Source organism: Lepidochelys kempii, chromosome 2 (assembly GCF_965140285.1).
Source record: "Lepidochelys kempii isolate rLepKem1 chromosome 2, rLepKem1.hap1, whole genome shotgun sequence".
NCBI classification, from domain to species: domain Eukaryota; kingdom Metazoa; phylum Chordata; order Testudines; family Cheloniidae; genus Lepidochelys; species Lepidochelys kempii.
Window position 1 is genome coordinate 183,539,264 of NC_136381.1, and position 21,264 is coordinate 183,560,527.

The window sequence follows — 21,264 nt, forward strand, 5'->3', positions numbered from 1 at the left end:
GTACATCTCACTTGGCAACCCACTCCACCTACAACTAGATATTTCTTTTACATATTTAGCTGTTATCCTTGGGAGAAGTATTGGGAGCAGAGTTGGAGCGTTCTACAATGCATAGGATTTCTCCTATGTTGTGGTAGAAAGCCCCAACATTATCTGAATGCATGGGAATGAGCGCAGAACGGACAAACCAGCCCTGCGCTGCCAGCGTGCCCTGCCACACTGCCCCCCTGCCCTGTACCTCCCACCCCCTTATGCCCAGCAACCCCCATGCCCAGTGGCCCCTCACCCAGAGATCTCCACCACAGATCCCTATGCCCAGCGATCTCCCACCCACAGACACACACACACCCCGCTGCCCAGCGCCCCTCTCACAGCCCCCCTCAACTGCCCAGCACCTCATATTCCTGAGAGAATTCAGCACCAAAAAATTAAATTCTGTGCACAGTATTTTAAAATTCTGCAAAATTTTGTCAAATAAAAGTGGAGGCTCCAGCGTGTGAAATCCCATTAATGTAAAATCCCATTAAACTGCACCAGATAAAGACACTTTACTGAAGCCTTCTGTTTTATATACTTCTCTAATGATATGGGGATGACGTGCATTTCATTGCTTTTGGTAACTTCCTTTTGCTGCTCTCTTCCCCCATTGGGTCAATTCTGTAAGTGTCAAAAAATACTTTAAAAGGATTATTTCTGAAAATTAATATGTTGCTCAAGAAAAGAAATTGTGCTCTAATTTATTGGAAAACACTTTTGAGTTATAATTACTGTAGGGCCTTTCAGACTCATGAAACATAACATTCACCTCCTTAGGTTCAATACTGCTTCCTTTATGCTATGCCTATATGGCAATATCTTATTGTAAAATATTCTCCTGATGATCTCATTTGTTTGGTAATTCCTTTCAAGAAGATAATTATCATTACCATTCTGCAGTGATATGGTAGGCCAGCTATTATAATATTCATATCTTTCCCTTTTCATAATAAATTATATTCAGTGAAAGTTCAAAAAATGTCTCCTCACATTAGTTTGAAATCTGTGTCAGTCAGACCCTTGGTGGCTTCTCAGAGGGAGCGCACGATGAAAGAATATTAATTTGGGCATTCATCATCCTTGCGTACACACAGTTGGGGCAACTCATTTTTATTTTTCAGTGGGCAAGTAAAGTGTCATTAGTTTCTCATCCTCAATCATGATAAAGGGCATGTGAGTAGACATTTATGTTTTAACTGGTAAATTTTCATGCCAATTTTGCGAGGGTGATGCACATATCCATTGGAACCTGGGCATTCTTCTTTGATGACAGATCCCAGTCTTGCAATGAGAAGGTCCCAGCCCTTCAGTGAGCTCCACATAGGCAGACCCTCTCTTTCTCTCTCTACTTCCCTTTCTCCTCCCCTCATGGCTATTATTTATAAAACTTGGAAAGATTCATCTCTGGTGCTTCGATTCAGCCATCTATCCCTCTTAATCAAAGTGCTCAACTTTAGGCATGAGCTTAGATCCTATTGACTTTAATGTGACTGAAACATATGTTTTAGTGCTTTGCTGAATAGGGATGGACTTAAGCACATGCTTAAATGCTTTGTTGAACTGAGGCCTTAAGGAGGCAAAGAGAGAAAGATTAAAGGGTTTAATATTCAAGTATGCAATGAACTGAGAAATCAAAAGTGATACTGGGGTGTGGGGGAGAAACCTCAGGGCGTGATCCTTCAGTCACCGAGCAGTTGTGAGGGCATGCAACATATTACAAGAAGAGCCCTCATATTATTGGGGGTTTCTGAAAGTAATGGAGATGGGGAACATGATTTTCAGAAGTACTGGAGACGGATGATTTTCAGATTCTCCCTCTACATTGCCCAAACAAGTAATGCCCGCCTGTTCTTTAGTACAGTGTACAGTAGATGCTGTTAAAATCTTTTTGATATTTAATGTAGGAGTTAATTGTGTCATGGCCTCACTGCTGGGGTGCCTCCTCATGTCCGTGTGTGTCATAGCATCTCTATCCCCATCTGGCACCTGCTGCCAATGGCTGTTTTGGTCCTCCAGTGGTCCACTTTTTCCTGTGAGTTGACCTTCTGGCCATGTCTCCATTTAAGTCTAGCCCTTCTAGGTTAACAAGAAGTCCAACAAACAAATGTCCAAGACCTTGTATCAAACCTTCAGTCCCAACTCTGGGCGTGTGATTCTCAGGGCTCTTTGACATCCTTGTGCCCTTTTCTGGTCTCGCACCACTATACCAGTAGCTGGTAGGGGAACCTGGGGCCACTCAGTACACCAGGTGCCAGGCCAGGGACCATATAACTAGAAGCCAAGGTCTGCTCAGTCCAACTGCTTGCTGCTGCTTCTCTGGGCTTCTTCCTACCATGGCCTTTCTCACACCTTCTCCCCCACAGCCTCCCTAAGCTCACCTTTATTTCGGGGGCAGGTGTCCCAGGGCTCTCCCCAAGAATCTCCCAACAAAATCCCAAACTGAAAGTACTAACTTCTCAGGCTTGACTTTTCCTTTCTTTGTACACCTCCAGTTCCCCTGCTTTGTTCCTTAACTGAACACAACCCCGGGTTCTCCCCCTAGACATCCAAATCCTGCCCTTCTTTCAGTGTGCACCTCCAGAGCCTGCACTACACTTCCTCTTCCTTGCCAGCCTTCTCTACTGGGGCTAGGATCCCCAGGTTTACTCTCCCCCTCCCCCTGGACTTTCTCCTCACAACCTCTCTAGTCCCAAAGAGAGGAACTGCAGAGTTCCTTCCCCTCCTCCTAGCAGCCACCTCCTGCTCTCAACTTCCTCTGACTATAGTCCTCTCCCCAGCTGGGCTTCATCCACAATTAAGGGTTTCATCCGCCCTTCCCCCAACGCAGCCAAGCCTGGTATGTTAATTTTCCTCTCCAGCCATATTAACCCATTCAGAGCCTGTGTGGGGTACTCACCCTGTCAGGGCCGTCCTTAGGATTTATGGGGCCCTACACAGTATTATTAAACTGGCGCCCTTATGCCCGACTTACTCTAAGCAACACAAACATAAGCTTACAGTATTGGAAAACTTGCCACCTGCACTTTATTAAAAACAGTTTAATTGTGCTGCCTTCACCCCAAACCCCTGCACTTCCTTCCCACCTGTAACCCAAACCAGCCCTGCGCTGCCAGTGTGCCCCGCCACACCGCCCCCCTGCCCTGTACCTCCCACCCTCTTATGCCCAGCAACCCCCATGCCCAGTGGCCCCTCACCCAGAGATCTCCACCACAGATCCCTATGCCCAGAGATCTCCCACCCACAGACACACACCTACCCTGCTGCCCAGCACCCCTCTCACAGCGCCCCTCAACTGCCCAGCACCTCATATTCCTGAGGGAATTCAGCACCAAAAAATTAAATTCTGTGCACAATATTTTAAAATTCTGCAAAATTTTGTCAATAAATAAATGTGGAGGCTCCAGCATGGCAGTGGCAAGCATAGGCCACTGGCTGCACGAGATGGGAGATCACCTTGCAGCCTTCCCTCACCCCGCCCCTCCTAGGATAGGAACTTGGCAGTGAGATACCTCTGTGTGCATTTCAAAAGGCCACAGGGAAGCATTTTACATGATGGCTGGGATGTCAGCCATGACCCAAAACTATGTGAATGACAAAAAAGAAATATGACAGGTTTCAGAGTAACAGCCGTGTTAGTCTGTATTCGCAAAAAGAAAAGGAGTACTTGTGGCACCTTAGAGACTAACCAATTTATTTGAGCATGAGCTTTCGTTAGCTACAGCTATGTCTGAGTCTAGCCCGCATCCAGGCCCTTGCCTGCCACTGCTCTGGACCGTCTACTCCCAAGTGGCCTTTCATTCTCCCTAAAATAGAGCATTTCCCTCTAATCCTGAAATCCTGAAAAGAAAAGAGGTACTTGGAATGTGCAGCTTAACAAGAAAAGGAATTATATTTAGGCACCAGTCTTTCTTTCTCCCCTGATTTATACACCTGGTTGCAACACACGGCTGAGTGGGATTGTACTGGGTATAACTCAGCACGCAGTTTCAACAATACTTCAACAGTGGGGTTGGAGCCATAACCAGCCAAGTCTCATTTGAACAGTGGCTCTCATTTTGGATTATTTAAGGCCGTTTTTAAAGGTCTTTCCCACAGGTGAGGAAGAAGGTGCTGCATTCTTGGAGGAACCTTTAAAATCCCACTCAACTCTGCACTGTTTAGAACTCTCCCTCTTCAAAATGCTACCAGCTTAAGAGACAGCCCTGGAGATACTTGGATCCACAAGAAAAAAATCATTTCCCTTTTTCCTAAATAAAAGTTTTTTCAGCTACTCCAGCCTTGTCAAGGGCAAGTCCATCTTCCTCCCCAGCTAAGAAGTCGCTCCCTCCCTTGCATTCTGCAGTCCTGATTGCTGCTTTTCTGCTCCAGGTACATCCCCCTCTTCCCACTGTTCTAGTGTCAGTTTCCTCCTGTTGACACTAGAATATTGTGAATGGGCAGGAAAAGCAAACACCACCTTCTTTTATTTTCCTTCAACTTTCCCTCCTCCCCAGCCTGGTTATGTGTGTGCCTCTCCTGCCTCCCAGCCTGTGTCTGCTGCTGATCCCTGCTGGGGAAGGGAGGAGAGGAAAGGTGACGGTCCAAAGGGGATCCCGGAGTCTGGTCTTAGACTTCAGAGAAGAGGGAGGTGGAGTGAAAAGGAGACTAGGAGAGAGATTGCAGGGAGTTGCTGGCGGGGCAGGGCATGTGGGCAGAAGAGGGGAGAGGTGCAGGTATAATGTGGGGCTGCTCGGAACAGCTGCTCTCCCCTGGGGCCACCAGTCTGCTCCCCAGGAGGCCCTAGCGCGTTCCCTGCTTGCTCACTAAGCCAGACAAAGAACCCACCCCTACTCTTTTCCTTTCCCAGCGTGACTGCCCCGAGCCATCTCTAGCCTGGTTCCTCCTCCGCTCCCTGAAGTCCTGTGCCCGACTTTGCCCACTTGCCTCCCGCTTCTCTTCTCAGCCTCCAGGTATCCCCCCAGCTCTGTTCCCAGCCTTGCCTGACACCTTTCCGGCCCGGCTCCCCCTGCTCACTCACATGCAAACGCCCACTCCTGGCCCCATGACGCCCCAGCTGAGGAGTGAGTGGACAGAGGGGAGGGGCCAGGGTGGAGGGGAGGGGAGAAGCCTGCCGGCCCAGCGCAGGGGAGGGGCCGGAAAGGAGAGGAGTCCGCACTGCAGCCAGCAAGGGAAATGGTGCCCCAAATTTTTGGATGCCCTACGAAGCCATGTACGCTACGTATGCCTAAGCATGGCCATGCACCCTGTCACACATGGTATTTGTGGTATCTGCCATTCTAAGTACAGTTAATATTGCACTACAGTAAATCTACATGGTGTAAATATCAAGATTTTAACTGCAACCACTGTGGACCAGATTGTGATTGGCCTTTCAGTGGTTTGGCAAAGAGGAACTAGAAGATAAAGTGCCCTGCTCTGTTCCCCCATCATACTGGTACCATCAACAGTTGCAATCCTAGCATTCACTTTGGCTCTTCCCCACTGGCTCCAATAAGACACAGTTGAGCCCTGTGAGCCTGATCTAAAGCACATTGAAATCAGGGGAGGTATATTTGTCTTTTTGTTGATTTCATTGGAATGAGGATCGCAGCTTGATATAGCTGTATAATATGAGTCTCCATTTCACAGTTCAAGAATTTTTTTTAACCTACTCTTTATCAGCACAGAGAAAGGTGCTTGTGACTTAAATAAAAAAATGAGGGTCTTTTGGCCTGGAATTAGTGCCAGACTGAGTGTTGATTGTGGAAGCTGAGAATATTTTTATTTTCTTTCTTCCACTGTTGCATCAGGATAATTTGCTTAATTTGATCATCTGCAATGGGTTTCCCAGTCATTAATGTGATTTAGTGAGGTTCTGCTTTGCTGTCATTGTATTACTCTTGCAATAAGGATCGGTGGTTAATCCTGCTTTGACTGGGCTCCTGCGGGAGGTTTTGTTTGCTTGTTTTTGTTTTTAAACCCATTTTTAACCAAGGCTGGGCTCAGTTCACTTCTTGCACCAGCAGATTATTCTGCAGTACCCATGATTCACCTCCTGTGGGAGGATAGCTAGTGTTTGCATGTCTTCTCTCCCATAGAGGTTCCATCATGAGGGGACAGCTCTAAATCATAGCTCCTTCCATTGGGGTCTTGCTGATGGAGGCTACTTGCGATGCAGGGCTGGCACAGCATGACCATGGCTGGTGCCCCAAGAGATTGTATGATGTGATGCTTTCATCACTTTAAAGAGCCTGCAGCCTGAGGCCATCTAAATTAGGTCTAACAGACTGCCAGAGAAAGTCCCACCTTTCCATAAGTAGTATTGTCAGCAGGGTGAAACCTTGTTATGGGTTCAAGTAAAACCCTACTGTGATTGATAGGTGTGAACTCACCCTTCAATTAACATAACTGTAAGGATAGGTTCCCACCTAAGACCAAAGGACTATGTGAATCCACCCAGGATCTTTTGCTAAATAATGTTTTGTGTAGGAAGGAGGGAGAACAGACAAAATACTTGAGACACAGCTGGTGGGAGCAGCTGAAAGCAGAGTGACTCTGGCTCTGGAAGAAATTTGGGGAGAGGTATATGGGCTAGTGGTGCAGGCTGAAAGGAGTGTTCTTAGCGCTTTCTAAGAAAGAAGCAGTTTCCTGCTATTTGCATTCAGAGATGCAGGACTTTGCAGATTCTTTAAATTGTAAACAAACAAATCTGCATCAAAGAAATATCTGACTATCACCAGTTTCTACTCCCATGTGGGACATCCCCAGGGCCTCAAGCTTTGACTAGTTACTCAGGTTGGAAAGGGGCAACACTGGTGTGAGAAGTGGGATCCAGTTTCCAAGAAGAGAGATTCAGAGCCTGGTGTTCACTTGGTGAACCAAGATGAAACAAATAATGGAGGTACTTGCCAAAAGCAAAAACAGAAAGCAGGAATTAAAACAAGACCTAAAGAACAGGAGCTGGAGACTTTGCAACAGAAGTTAAGAGAAGACTTAAAGCAAGTTATAAATCAGGAAGACTTAAAACAAGTTATAAATCAGAAAATGCCCAGCGAGAAGTTGCATTCTGAGATAAGACCCTTGTGGGAACAGCAACTACAAAGTGCCTGGACAGATTGGGAAGCTCAGCTGCAACACACCCAGGCTGGCATGATAAAACAGATTGGTGAGGTGACCCACAGTCGGACTGCCATATACCAGAAGTTTGTCCATGAATTAGTGGAGACAAACAGGCTTTGGTGGGTTTGGAACTGCTAACTGAGATGAATTGCAGCAAGGATTCAAAAAGCTGAGAATAAATCAAAGGGTCACTGACCACAGTTGAAGGCAGCTGTCTGGATGAGGAATTGAGGCAGTCAGAGCTTGGGTGAGATATCTATCAGCATTTCCTACCCCATTTGTAACTCACAGAGGCCCAGAGGGGAAAGCTTTTGCTGTCCCAGCTCAAATAATGCAAAAGCCCACTATTTCTGAGCAGAAAACTCCCTGGGAAGCTTATTTGATTCAATTCAACATTATAGCTCAAATGAATGGCTGGGATGGTGGACAGAAAGGGGCGGTTCTAGTAGCCAGCTTGAGTGGCCCAGCTCTTAGGGTACTGCACAACCTATCCCAGAAAACAGATGGAATTATCCAGACCTGTACAAGCCTTTGACATGCAGTTTGGAGCTAGCCATCAATCTGAGCTGGCCCGGGGACAACTAAGAGTTAGAAGGAAAGAGAAAGAAGAAACCTCACCTGAACTGGCAGAGGACCTGCGGACCCTTGTGTTCCTGGCATACCCAGGATAAATTGGCAATGGACCAGTTTATAGATGCTCAGCTGGGCTTGGACTCGCAGATCAAAAGCAGCAGAAAGAGGCCAAAGACACTCAAGAGGCCATGGAATTTGCCACAGAACTCGAATCTTTCCTTGAGCAGTGCACCAGAAGAGGAAGCAACCACTAGTTGAGGAGGATGGAAGCTGATCTCCATGAGGCCTGTAAGTAGAGATCTGTGTCTAATGTCTGATGGAAGAGGGGATCCTAATCTGGTTCATGACCTTATTGAATGATTAGAACAAATGATAAATTCTCTTTGTAAAAGAAGGGAAACTGGCAATAATGCAAAAATTAAAGAAAACAGTCAAGTTTGTACTGTAACAAAACTAGCCACAAAAAGGAGGATTGTAATACATTTAAGGCAGGCCAAGACAGATTGTTGCAAGCATCTAGTGAAAGCCTCTCTCCCAGTTCAGAAAATGAAGGAATGTCCAACCCGAAGGGGCAAAGTTTGGCAATATACTGATCAGCCACATCGTTTTTGTTTAGCTCTGGGCAGTTATACAACAATAGTGGGGGTCTAAAGGAGTAATAGGCTCTGTGATGTGTCCAGGAATAATTCACGTGGTCTCAAACATAACCGTTATTAAACCAGACACAAGACGAGGCAAGCAGGGATCCAAAACTGAACTGCCTAACTGGTCTCAAATGGAGACAGTGGCTGGGGCAAGGGCACCCAGCTGAAAATTGGGTTTGAAGATTAGAACTCTGGCATTTGAGCAAGAAGTCTGTGTGGCTGAAATAGTGGATGAGCTATTAATTGGCTTGGATTTCATTTATGGCTAGTAACTGCGTAATAAATGCCCAGAAAGGTGTCTTGCAAATTCAGTCCATGTAAGTTCCCTTTAAAGATATGGCCTAGGTGAGACAAATAGTTTGTAAGTAATCAGTATTCCTGTTACGTCCAAACCTTGAATACTGCGTGCAATTTTGATGACACCTTCTCAAAAAAGATATATTAGAAATGGAAAAGGTATGGAGAAGGGCAATAAATATGATTGATTGGAGTATGGAACAGCTTCCACATGAGGAAAGATTGAAAAGGCTGGGACTATTCAGCTTGCAAAAAAAATGACTGGGGGGGATGGGATAGAGATCTATTAAATCATGAATGGTGTGGAGAAAGTGAATAGGGAAGTGTTATTTACCCGTTCACATAACACAAGAACCAGGGATTATCCAATGAATCAACAAAAGGAAGTATTTCGTCACACAATGCACAGTCAGACTGTGGAACTCATTGCCAGGGGCTATTGTGAGGGCCAAAACTATAAGTGGGTTTAAAGGAGAATTAGATAAGTTCATGAAGGATAGGTACATCAGTGGCTATTAGCCAAGATGGTCAGGGACTCAACCCTATGCTTGTAGTGTCCCTAAGTGTCTTACTACCAGATACTGGGACTGAACAACGGGGGATGGATCACTTGATAATTTCCCTGTCCTGTTCATTGCCTTTGAAGAATCTGGCATTGGCCACTGTCAGAAGACAGGATACTGGGCTAGATGGACTATTGATCTGACCCAATATGGCCATTCTGATGTTCTATTGTTCTTACATTTTCAATGAATGAACTGTCCTACCTCCGGGCAGAAAGTATTATAACCAATACATGCTGTGGTGGCTTTCCGGCAAGGGAAAGATGGCAAGTGATTGAAACCTGTTTGCAGATGCAGGGTCTTGGGGGGAATCTTAGCTGCCAAATCTCTTGCAGGTCTGAAACAAGAACTGATCCCTGTTTGTGTGCTGAATGTTTCTGACAAGCAGTAAATCGTAAGAAAGGGAAACTATTTCAGTGGTCAACAGGGTGTGATTTAGCATTTCAGAGTAGAAAAAGGCTTTTGGGGCTGCTTCTGTCTTGGTCTATCCATGTTTCAAAACCCTCTTCATATTGGATACAGATGCTAGTACTTGTGGTTTGAAGGACAGAATCTCGGGTTGGCTGCCCCCGGCTCTGAGAATATAGCGGTGGAAATTGCAACTGAAAAAGTTGTAACAGGGATGAATTCCCCATTTTAAAGCAGAATGGGCAGGGGTTATTAGACACTGATCGGAAATCCAGAGAAAAGCCCCAAAGAGATTTGGATGAGAATAAAATTGTTTTATGTAGGTGATGGTAAAACTGTCCTGACAGAAAGACACTGTGTATATGTAAATAGTTAACTATAGTTGTTTCACTTGTAATTTGTTAAAGTATTTATTTTCTTTGTGTTTGGGATAAGTTTTTGGGTGTCACCATGTTAGGCCTCATTGGGATGATGTGCAAATTTGTGTTGTAGGGTGTTACGATGAACTGGGTGAAACCTTGTTGTGGGTTGAGTTAAAACTTTCTTGAGATTGATAAGAGTGAACACAACCTTCAGTTCACATAAGGGCAAGGATGGGCCTCCACCAAAGAGAAAAAGGAGTATGTAAACCCTCCCAGGAGCTTTTGCTGAGTTGTGTGTGTGTGTGCATGTGCGTGTGTGCGCACGCACACAGAACAGGCAAAAAACAGAGACTCAGACAGCTGGCAGCTGAAAGCCCTGTGTCTGACCCCAGAATGGGTTGGGGTGCAAGCTGAAAAGAGTGTTCCTAGTTCTGGGAGGAAAAGAAGCTGTTTTGTGCTAGTTGATTCCTTTTGCATTCAGAGACAGGACTTTGCACATTTTTCGTAAATGAACAAAACTGCATCAAAGAAATACCTGACTATCACCAATTTATACTCCCAGCTGGAACATCCCCAGGGACCTAAATTTGGATGCTACTCGGGTTTGAAAAGGGAAACAATATTCTTTTGCGTAGAGACTGTCCGGTTTGGGCAATGTACACGGCAGAGGGGCATTTCTGGAACATGATGGCATATATCACATTGGTAGATGTGCAGGTGAACGAGCCCCTGATGGTGCGGGTAATGTGATTAGGTCCTATGATGGTGTCACTTGAATAAATATGTAGACAGATTTGGCATCGGGCTTTGTTGCAAGGATAGGTTCCTGGGTTAGTGTTTTTGTTGTGTGATGTGTGGTTGCTGGAGAGTATTTGCTTCAGGTTGGGGGGCTGTCTGTAAGCGAGGACTGGTCCGTCTCCCAAGATCTGTGAGAGTGAGGGATCATTTTTCAGGATAGGTTGTAAATCTTTGATGATACACTGGAGAGGTTTTAGTTGGGGGCTGAAGGTGACAGCTAGTGGCGTTCTGTTATTTTCTTTGTTGGGCCTGTCCTGTAGTAGATGACTTCTGGGTACTCTCCTGGCTCTGTCAATCTGTTCTCTTCAGTTTGTGATTGAAGTACCTAATAAATGGCAATGAAGATTGAGGATGATCCCCATGCACATTCCCAGGCTTCATAAAGTAGGAATGTACCTCAAGGGTCCAATTGCTGTTTTCAGTGTACGTCACCTAAGGCTTTGCTTCCTTGGACTGTTAGAGAGAGTCCAGGACTAGAGCTACCTAGGGGACCCAGCCACTTACCGCTATGAAACTTAAGCATCATCCAGTAAAAACAGGTCTACAAGTAGATGTGATTAGTAACTAAAAGTCAAATAACATTTTTTTGTATAGTTTGGGATATTTTAAGGTGGCACCTTTAGACGGGGATTTGCCTGTGGGAGGATGTCATGTATAAACAGTGTCCCGTGGCCATTCTCAAAACTACTGCCCTTTAAAAGTGCACATTTTAGAGGTCTTGATTTTGGAACAAGAACAAGGCTACATTTTATTGTGAGACACAGCTGTTATTGCCAAAAGGGGTTATGCACATAAATTTGCATTTGTACTTCCTTTCTGTACTTAAAGAGATACCCACAATTATTTGAAATCTACAAGATATTTGTGAAGTTTGATTTTTCTGTTAAGAGTTGTGTAAATCTTATCTGGTGACTTATCACAATAGTGTGCTAATCCGAAATATCAACTAATTCCTATATGTGCTATTTCCCATGAAGACAAATCTTTCTCAAATACTTTAATTTGATTGGATTAGAGGCAGTACCGAGCTACAGCCTATATTAAAGATGCTTATATGTTTCACTTCTTATTTCCAGGTGAATTGAAGGATGATGATAACAAGTCAGACAAGAAAGATCAGTCTAGTATGGGAAATGAATCAAAGAAATCAGATGGTAAGGACCTAATTTCTATCACTTTTTCCCCCCACCACTGTATGTGGTGCAGTGCATTCTAGACAGCCAATAGTTTGTCCTAAAATTATAGTGTAAGAAATCCAGGGAAAAAATACTCTGCAACATTTGGCAAAACTCTTTGGGGCATCTTCAGATAAAATTGTCTCTTTCCTAAATAGTGTCTAGCAGTACTTAATTGTTGTGTTGGTATACCATGTTCCTTACACATGAACTCTCAAAATTTCTGCAAGAAAAATCCTGGATAATTTAAGCTTCTCAAAAGAGAACATGGTTACATTTAGCTCCATCTTTTTTACTTTAATTTGGTCAAACTCTGCTCTGAGTTACATCACTGTAAATGCAGAGTAACTTCGTTGACTTCAAAATTTAGCCTATAGTTTATAATCATATATCACACTATGCCAATATAGAAATAAGATTTTCCTGGTTTAACTGGTTATGTGAGAATTCCTTTGGAGTAGTGGAATCCTAAGTGAGATACAACAAGTATAGATGACCTTGTGTATCCCCTTCCCCATCTGGTGTAGTGTGCATGTTAAGGACATCCTAGAGAAGAGATATGGCTGGAATACTGCTGCATTCCAACAGGCCACAGCTGTGGAACAGCTTATTGGGTGTCATTGCAACTGGAAACAATTTAGAGCCGCCCTGAGGCTGCTCTAAATTATGCCAGAAGTCAAACGGATTCCCAGGAATCAAGGAAGTATAAAAGCGAACGTAAGCCACCTTTACTCCTCTCCCTTTCCTCAGGTGTGCCAAATGGAGTTGCAATATAGCTGAGGATCTGGGCCTATTGCTATAGGAATGATTTAATAAACGTTAATTTACATTTATAAATGGATACATAACTTGCTGTTACCTTTTACTCGTCTGTATATCTCAGTTAAATCCACTGAGAAAATGCAGTTTTCACCTTTATAGACACAATATGGTATCTTGTTTTGACTCTCAAGAATAATAATCCTATTGTAACTACTACAGCAAAAGTTAAGAATGACAATAATTATATCTTCTATTTCACTGAAATAAAATATATTCCCTTAATTGGATATATGTGAATGAATTACTCAATAAGTACATTGTCCTGCTAATTTTATAATTCAAAAGAAAAGGTGACTAACAACATAAATAATATAACACAGTGGATGCAAGAACATATATTAATTCTACATACATGAATATGTATTTTATAAAATTATCTTTTAAAAAAGGAATGTCTGTCAGGAGTTGCTTATTTTGTTAGAAAGCCATATTCTTTACACACTTGAGATAAATATCTACCAGCAAAAAACCCTTGGTCAAATAATGAAAAAAACAGAAAGGCAGCTATATTAATGACTAAATGATTCAGGTTCAGTTCACTACTGTTTGCAGACCCATGTTATTAATTAATCATGAATATTCAGATGACCTCTGTATGGTCATGAAAGTATTTGCAAATCCCCAAATCTTCGTGAATCTGTTATTGACGTTTTATTATCTACTATTTCTTGTGCACTGTTGAGAATAACTATTTGTTACTCTCCTGTTAAAAAGTGCGAGACATCCATTTAGAGAGCAGAACCAGTACCAGGTGATCAATCACATAGTAAATAGTCAAATGAAACAATGCAAGGACAACCCAGAGGCTGAGTATTGTTCATTCAGACACTTCAGACAGCTCTTACTTCATTGTCAGAAAGCAGAAAACGTTTGTGAATGATTTTCAAACCAAAGAAAAGATGTACACGTGTCACTCTCTTGTTTTGACAAATACTGTTCAATCATCTTTATCTGTTACTTGCTGTGGAACAAAGCACTTTACTAGCAGAGTGGGGGATCTAGAAAAAGAAGTGCTAGTTTGAGACACATGGTTACATGCAGAATAATGAAATATTTACACAGCCAACTTCAGGTAAGCTGGAGAGAGAGAGAGAGAGACTGTAGGGAAATAGAGTCACACCTGCATGTAATAGAACAGGGATTCTCAAACTTCATTGCACCGCGACCCCCTCTGACAACAAAATTACTACATGACCCCAGGAGGGGGGACTGAAGCCTGAGCCCAAGCCTCACTGCCCCAGGATGGGGGGGCCAAAGCCTGAGACCTGTCACCCAGGGCTGAAACCCTCAGGCTTCATCCCCGGGTGGTGGGGCTCAGGCTTCAGCCCCAGGCGGTGGGGTTCGGGCTTCAGCCCCAGGCGGTGGGGTTCGGGCTTCAGCCCTGGGCCCCAGCAAGTTGAACACCAGCCCTGGTGACCCCATTACAATGGGGTCGCGATCCACTTTGGGGGCCTGACCCACAGTTTGAGAACTGCTATAATAGAGTATAAGACCCTGATCTTGCAAAAGCTTACCCGTGCTTGACTTTATGCACTATCAGTAATCAGAATGAGTTCACAATATGTAAAGTTAAGCATGTGCATAAGTCTTTGAAAGTGCAGGGGCTAAGTCACTTAGGGCTTGTCTACACTGGCACTTTACAACTGTCTCACTCAAGGGTGTGAAAAAACACCCCTCCCTGAGCGCAGCAAGTGTCAGCGCTGTAAAACGCCAGTGTAGAGACTGCACCAGCGCGGGGAGCCGCACCCCCCATGGAGGTGGGTTTTGTTAGAGCGATGGGAGAGCTCTCTCCCAGCGCTCGGCCGGGACCACACAAGCCACGTTAAAGCACTGCTGCGGCACCGCTTTAGTGTTGCCAGTGTAGACTAGTCCTTACAGAATAAGGTATTCTGTAGACAGAGAGTCTGGGGAACTTAGCATAATCTTCTCCTTCTCCATAAAAGAGAAACTTTGCCGTAGCTGAGTAGGAACCAGCTTTTTGGAAGCTCCACATTGCATATTATAGAAACTGCTATACCTGTACATTAGAAGCCAAATCCTGAGGTCTTTAGTCAGGGATAATTCCAACTGCTTTCAAAGGGAGTCACTCCTGAGTAAGAAGCTGAGAATGTGATTGAAGAGCGTGAATTGTTAGCAGAATTTGGGTATTTCTGTTGTTCCCATTACTGTAGTATCGGAGTGCCTTGCAATCTTTAATGTAGCACATGACAACACCCTGTGAGGTAAGGAAGTATTTCCCCTATTTTACAGATGGGGAACTGACACATACGGGGGCTAAATAAGTTGTCCAAGATCACAGAAGAAGTCTGTGGTGGAGAAAAGACATGAACCCAGGTCTCCCAAGTCCTAAGCTAGCCCCTTTACAGTGGATCATCTTTCCTCTCCCTTCACTCTGTCAAACTTATTCTGGTTGATTTCAGCCAGACACTCATTGCTTTATTATAGTTCTTTACTTGTGAATATCCTTGCTTATGGAGCAGGCCCCCTGTTCAATAATGTATACTTTATCTTTAGTACTGAGAAAGGAAATATAGAATGGCAGCAACACAGTCTTATCAGAAACATCATCAGCATGAATAGCATGTCAAATGTTTCCATTTGGATAGAATATTATTAGAGAAGGTTGGAAAACCTATTTTTTACTTACTGAATAATTGCCTTGCTAAGGATGCAAAAGAAACAGCAGAACGGCAGACAGTAAGCAAAAAAAGTAGGGAGAGGATCCCTGTTAGGGATTCCACTGATCTACGCAGAGGCCACGTTGTTATCGTTGTTACTGGAATTTGTTGTTCTTGGGATCAAAGCACAGTTTGTTCTATTATTTCTATTAAACTAGGAATAATAGACAATTAGAAGGATTTTATTATGCTTCTAAGCATGTGAGCTTATCATTCTAGTAATAAACACTCCAGTTTCACATCTGTACTCTCTTGGCTGGAGGAACTGCCACTCTGAAAGAGGAAAACATGCCAAAGATAAGTGTGTAATAAGCAATGCTCCCATCTAGTGGCTAAATTGTAACCCCATGTTTTACCAGGTAGAAATTTCAAAAATATCACATTCCTCCTATTGAACATATTTGTCCTAGAATATGGAGAGAATATAGGTATGTTTTATTATTTTTATAAACCTAATCTACATTTCTGTGCATACCAGACTTAACAAGAAATCAGGAGTTGGTTTTCTGACATGAGCAGGCGAATATTGTTAACATAGCCTGTTCAGTTATGTTGTTATATGCTGCACTTGCAAACACCTACTTGCAGTCATTTGCTGCTGATTCTATTTGGCAATCACTCCCTAGTCACCCAATATACTGTAGCTATGGGCCAACGATTCCTTTTATTACTGTGCCCAAGTATCCTTCAAGAGGATTTTAAAATACCTGTGGTGGCAGATTAGTTAGTGTGATTACCTTAACTTCTGATATAATGCATTGTTGGTGAATAGAATGCTCTCTTCTATAGCATTAATTCATTTTAATGGCGATAGTTCCGTGTTTCTATAGGGCATTTTACTACTTGTGTTAACAGATGTCCTTTCCTGGTGTCACTCTGAACAGTGGAGCTGTTATTAAAACATATCAGCTGCATCAAAGAGTCCACCTCTCTTTGCAGCCTCCTTCTGAAGTGAGCACTGGCATTAGGGTTGCCAACTTTCTAATTGCACAAAACCAAACACCCCTGCCCCGCCCCTTCCCTGAGGTCCCTCCCCTGCCCCGCCCCTTCTCCGAGGCCCAGTCCCCGCTCGCTCCATTCCCCTCCCTGTGTCGCTCACTCTCTCCCACCCTCACTCACTTTCATTGGGCTGGGGCAGTGGGTTGGGATGCAGGAGGTGGGTGAGGGCTCTGGGCTGGGGGTGTGACCTCTGGGCTGGGGCGAGAATGAGGGGTTCAGGGTGCGGGAGAGGGCTTTGGGATGGCGCAGGGGTTAGGGTGCGTGGGGGGGGTGTGAGGGCTCCGGCTGGAGGTATGGGCTCTGGGTGGGGCCAGGGATGAGGGGTTTGGGGTGCAGGAGGGTGCTCTGGGCTGGAGCTGAGGGGTTTGGAGTATGGGAGGGGGTGCAGGCTCCGGCTGGGGGTGTGGGCTCTGGCTGGGGGTGTGGGCTCTGAGTAGGGCTGGGATGAGGGGTTTGTGGTGCAGGAGGGGGCTCAGGGCTGGGGAGGGGGTGTAGGCTCTGGAAGAGAGTTGGGGTGTTGGGGGGTGCAGAGTCCTGGCGGTGGTTACCCCAGCTCCCAGGAAGTGGCCGCCAGGTCCCTTCAGCCCCTCGGTGCATGGGCAGCCAGGGAGGCTCTGCGCGCTGCCTTTGTGCCCACAAGCTTCTCCCCCACAACTCCCATTCATCACGGTTCCTGGCCAATGGGAGCTGCAGAACCGGCACTTGGGGCGGGGGCAGCGCGCAGAGCCTCCCTGGCCCCCCCATGCACTTTGGGGTTGCAAGGACCTGGCAACCACTTCCAGGAGCTGTGTGTTAGCTCTGGGCCCCTGCTGCGCTGTTGACTGGACTTTTAATGGCCCAGTCAGCGGTGCCGACCAGAGCCACGAGGGTCCCTTTTCAACTGGGCATTCCAGTCGAAAACTGCATGCCTGGCAACCCTGACTGGCATGATTTTCAGTGTTGCAGTGCAGAGTTATATGTCTATCCAGCCAAAATCAATATCCAACAGTGAAGGTAGGCTGCTGCACTAAGGAATCTCTATCTTGTGGCAAAGTCCTGCTCACCTTACTCACATAAGTAGGCTTGTTGTCAATGGGACTGCTCAAATGGGTAAATGAGCAAGATTTGTCCTTACTTCCTAGAAGTATGGCAATGGTAATGAAGGTAAATTTGAGACCATATAAGTAGAGGTGTCCAAAGCTCCATAAATATTAGGCTGATTTCTTCCATGTTGACAGAAGCATAATTCTGTTCAGCTTTCAGCAGGGTTCATGAGGCAGATATGATAGCTATCCCCTTTCCTCTGGTCCTCACAGTTTCTATGCTACCTGGGACACATCACAATCCAACTTCAAAGGAAAATTGGGATCTCAGTGGGACTCGCTGGATATAAATTATTCCCTTCCTTCCTTCCTTCCTTCCTTCCTTTATTTGTTATTTCTATTGCTAATCTAGGAATTGGGGCTGATTATGCTAGACTCTATGCACATATTATAAAGACAGTCCCTGACCCAAAAACTGCCCTGGAAGGCATGGTAACATGGTGCTGTCCAAACACACCTTTGCTTGTTACTACACAAATGCTTAATTGCTGTCCAAACATCTAATTATAGTTCACTAGCTGGATAACTATGCAAATAAATAAATAAATAAATAGTTATTATTCTCTAGTCTGGGCTGGGGCATAGCTATGGCTTATTTAACAAAAGGTGATACCAAAGGCAAGTTTTAATTTGAAAAGACAAAGGTATGTACTATATCTGTTTATTATTTTTACTCTCCTTTAATGTCGACTAGGTAATAAACAGAATGTAAATGTGATCACGGAAGTTAGTTACAGAAACCCAGCCTTAGTGTTCAACCCTGATCTCAGGTATATTGTTTAATCGTGCCATGCATTAGATGACGAGAGCAAGAAAATGTTTGGATAAGTAACTGAAACCTATCATACTTCTTCATACTTCTTTTTGGTGGAAATCTCATGAAAACAAAGGATTGGGGTGTATGTGCCCAATTTCCAGCAATCCCTTCTGGAAGAACAGAAAGCACAGACTTTCTTATGGTTCTTGGTTATTTCTACTTCCAATCTCAGTTGAAGCCAGGGTGCAAAACTTGGCATTAGGAAATGCAGTGTGTCTTGATTTCAGCTTTGGGGTGAAGATCTAGCACAGTTCTTATTGTACTTTAACTGGTTCACTCATCCCAGTTGCATGTCTTGAGAAATCAGCTGTCAGTGCTTGTGTGTGCTGTGTGTCTAGGTAACTTTAAAAGATGCATACTCAGGTTAGATGTTGGCATTTGGCCATAGTTCTACTTTGGAGGCGATGTAGTGCTGCAATACAAAAGAAGTGCTCAGGAGTCACAATGCTTCCCCCCATCTCCTTGAAATATAAGGGGAATGTGAACCTGCAAAATCCCTTGTGACAATTCCTCCCACCCCCTGCAGAGCCTCCAACTTTGCACACTGCCTAGAGAGGTGGGGCTATGGTCCCACTGCTAGTCTACCCATTTTAGGGCAGTTTGTACCCCTGTGCATAGACAGAGTACTTCCTGCTTTCCACCAAGGAGGGAAAGTGCTCCTTGTATCTTCCCTCCACTAAGTCCAGGGACAATCAAGTCTACTCTGACATGTCCACACGGTCATATTCTGGAGCAAGATTGTGCCCTTAGAGTGAAACCAGATCACAGCCGAGGTAAATAACTGAAATAGAAAGCAGACAGAAAAGCTTCTCAAGATGGAAGGAAGAATATGGGATAGCTGCTGAAGAGATATTAGTAACGAGAAGCAACACATCTTATCTTCCCCACCCCACCAGTAGTCAGTCTCAAGTTTGCACATCCCCTCAGATCATGGCTATTCTAAAAGATATGGAAGATCACAGGATGACTATGAGCTGCCAACATGATGCAGCTGTGAAAAAAGCTAATGCGATCCTAGGATGCATTAGGCGAGATATATCCAGTAGTGATAGGGGAGTGTTATTGCCATTATACAAGGCACTGGTGAGATGTCATCTGGAATTCTGGTCTCCCATGTTTAAGAAAGTTGAATTCAAACTGGGACAGGTGCAGAGAAGGACTACTAGGATGATCAGAGGAATGGAAAACCTACCTTATGAGAGAAGACTTAAGCAGCTAAGCTTATTTAGACACAAGAAGGCTGAGGGGAGATACAATTGTTCTCTATGAAAACATCAGAGAAATAAATACCAGGGAGCGAGAGGAGTTATTTAAGTTAAGCACCAATGCTGACACAAGAACAAATGGATATAAACTGGCCATCAATGAGTTAAGGCTTGAAATTAGATGACTGTTTCAAACCATCAGAGGAAGGAATTTCTGGAACAGCCTTCCAAGGGGCTCTGTGTGGGTAAAAAAACCTAACTTGTTTCAAGACTGAGCTCGATAAGTTCATGGAAGGGATGCTATGATGAGACTGCCTACAATGGCATGTAAGTGATCTACAACTGTTGTTTGCTAGCAGCAAATATCTCCAATGGCTGGCGATGGGACACTAGATGGGGAGGGCCCTGAGTTACTACAGAGAATTCTTTCCCAAGTGTCTGGCTGGTGGGTCTTGCCCACATGTCAGGGTCTAACTGATCGCCAAATTTGGAGTTGGGAAGGAATTTTCCCCTGGGTCAGATTGGCAGAGACTCTGGGGGTGGGGGAAGGGAAAGGGGATCACCTTCCTCTGCAGCATGGGGCACAGGTCACTTGCTGGTTTAAACTAGTGTAAACAGTGGATTCCCTGTAACTTGGAGTCTTTAAATCATGATTTGAGGACTTCAGTAACTCAGCCAAAGGTTATAGGTCTATTCCAGGAGTGGCTGAGTGAGGTTCTGTGGCCTGTGATGTGCAGGAGGTCAGACTAGATGAACAAGGTGGTCCCTTCTGGCCTTAAATTCTATGAGACTCTGGGCCCTAATCCTCAAAGGTGGTTTTTTTCACCTAATTCCCATTGATTTCATTGGGAGTTAGGAGTCTAAATACCTTTGAGGATCTGGGCCTCTGACTGCAGCATTGATATGTCTAAGTGAAAATGTGAAACCTAGAAAGAAGAAACACTGTAACTAGGAAGCATACCGTAGTCCAATTTTAAAGGGATACTGTCCAGATTGTCAGTTGTGTTTTGCTTTGTCAGTACATACATCATCCACTGTGCTGCCGGATGGTTCTGTTCTTGTGGGCAAACATAAAGATGTTTCAGCTTATTTGGCTTGTTCAAACCAGGACTAGCTTCAACAGAGTCAATGAATGGTAGACAGTCTTTCTACAAGTTAGCTTTTTGTGCCTGGTGCTTTAATACTGCATTTAGAAGGGAGGCTCTTGTTCCACCCAAACCGAATGGGGGAAGTAAGGGAGGAATTGACTGAATCACAGTTCATTCTTCGCTTTACTCTTAGAGTGCTGCAGCTGTGTGCCATACCTTAGTCAGCACAGACTGTAAAGTCATAGTCTAGGCTCAAGAGACTATTATGTGCCATCTCCTATTCAAGGGATCCAGCTCCAGAATCTTTTGCTGACCCTTGGTTAGCCTTGGCTGTACTGGTGCATCAAACTGATGCTATTTCAAATCAGATACCAAAAAATTATTCACCCTCCTTGTGCACAGACAGCACCAGCATTCTAGCTGCCACCTGTAAAGAGCAACTCTTGAAATGCACTTTATCACATCTTTATTAACAACAGCATATTCATAAGTTATTTATTTGATCATGAAACGTACAGTAAGTTTCTGCACTGGTTTTGGTAGATTGCTGAGCAAAGTACAGGAGCTTAGGAATATGACGGTGCATTCACTGTACATTGCAATGTCAGACATTTTTGAC

The 21,264-nt window shown here is 44.4% G+C and overlaps 1 protein-coding gene across 7 annotated transcripts in view; it reads left to right on the forward strand.

The window, feature by feature from the left end:
• PDE1C (phosphodiesterase 1C) overlaps positions 1–21,264 on the forward strand; it is a 419,371-nt gene that overhangs the window by 362,091 nt on the left and 36,016 nt on the right. For all 7 annotated transcript variants that reach the window (XR_013635379.1, XR_013635380.1, XM_073332967.2 and 4 more), the window contains one exon: positions 11,856–11,933. Coding sequence is in view for 5 of the 7 variants with exons in the window: in XM_073332967.2 (XP_073189068.1) it covers positions 11,856–11,933 (78 nt within the window). In the remaining 2 variants the exon portion in view is untranslated. The remainder of the gene's footprint in view (positions 1–11,855; positions 11,934–21,264) is intronic.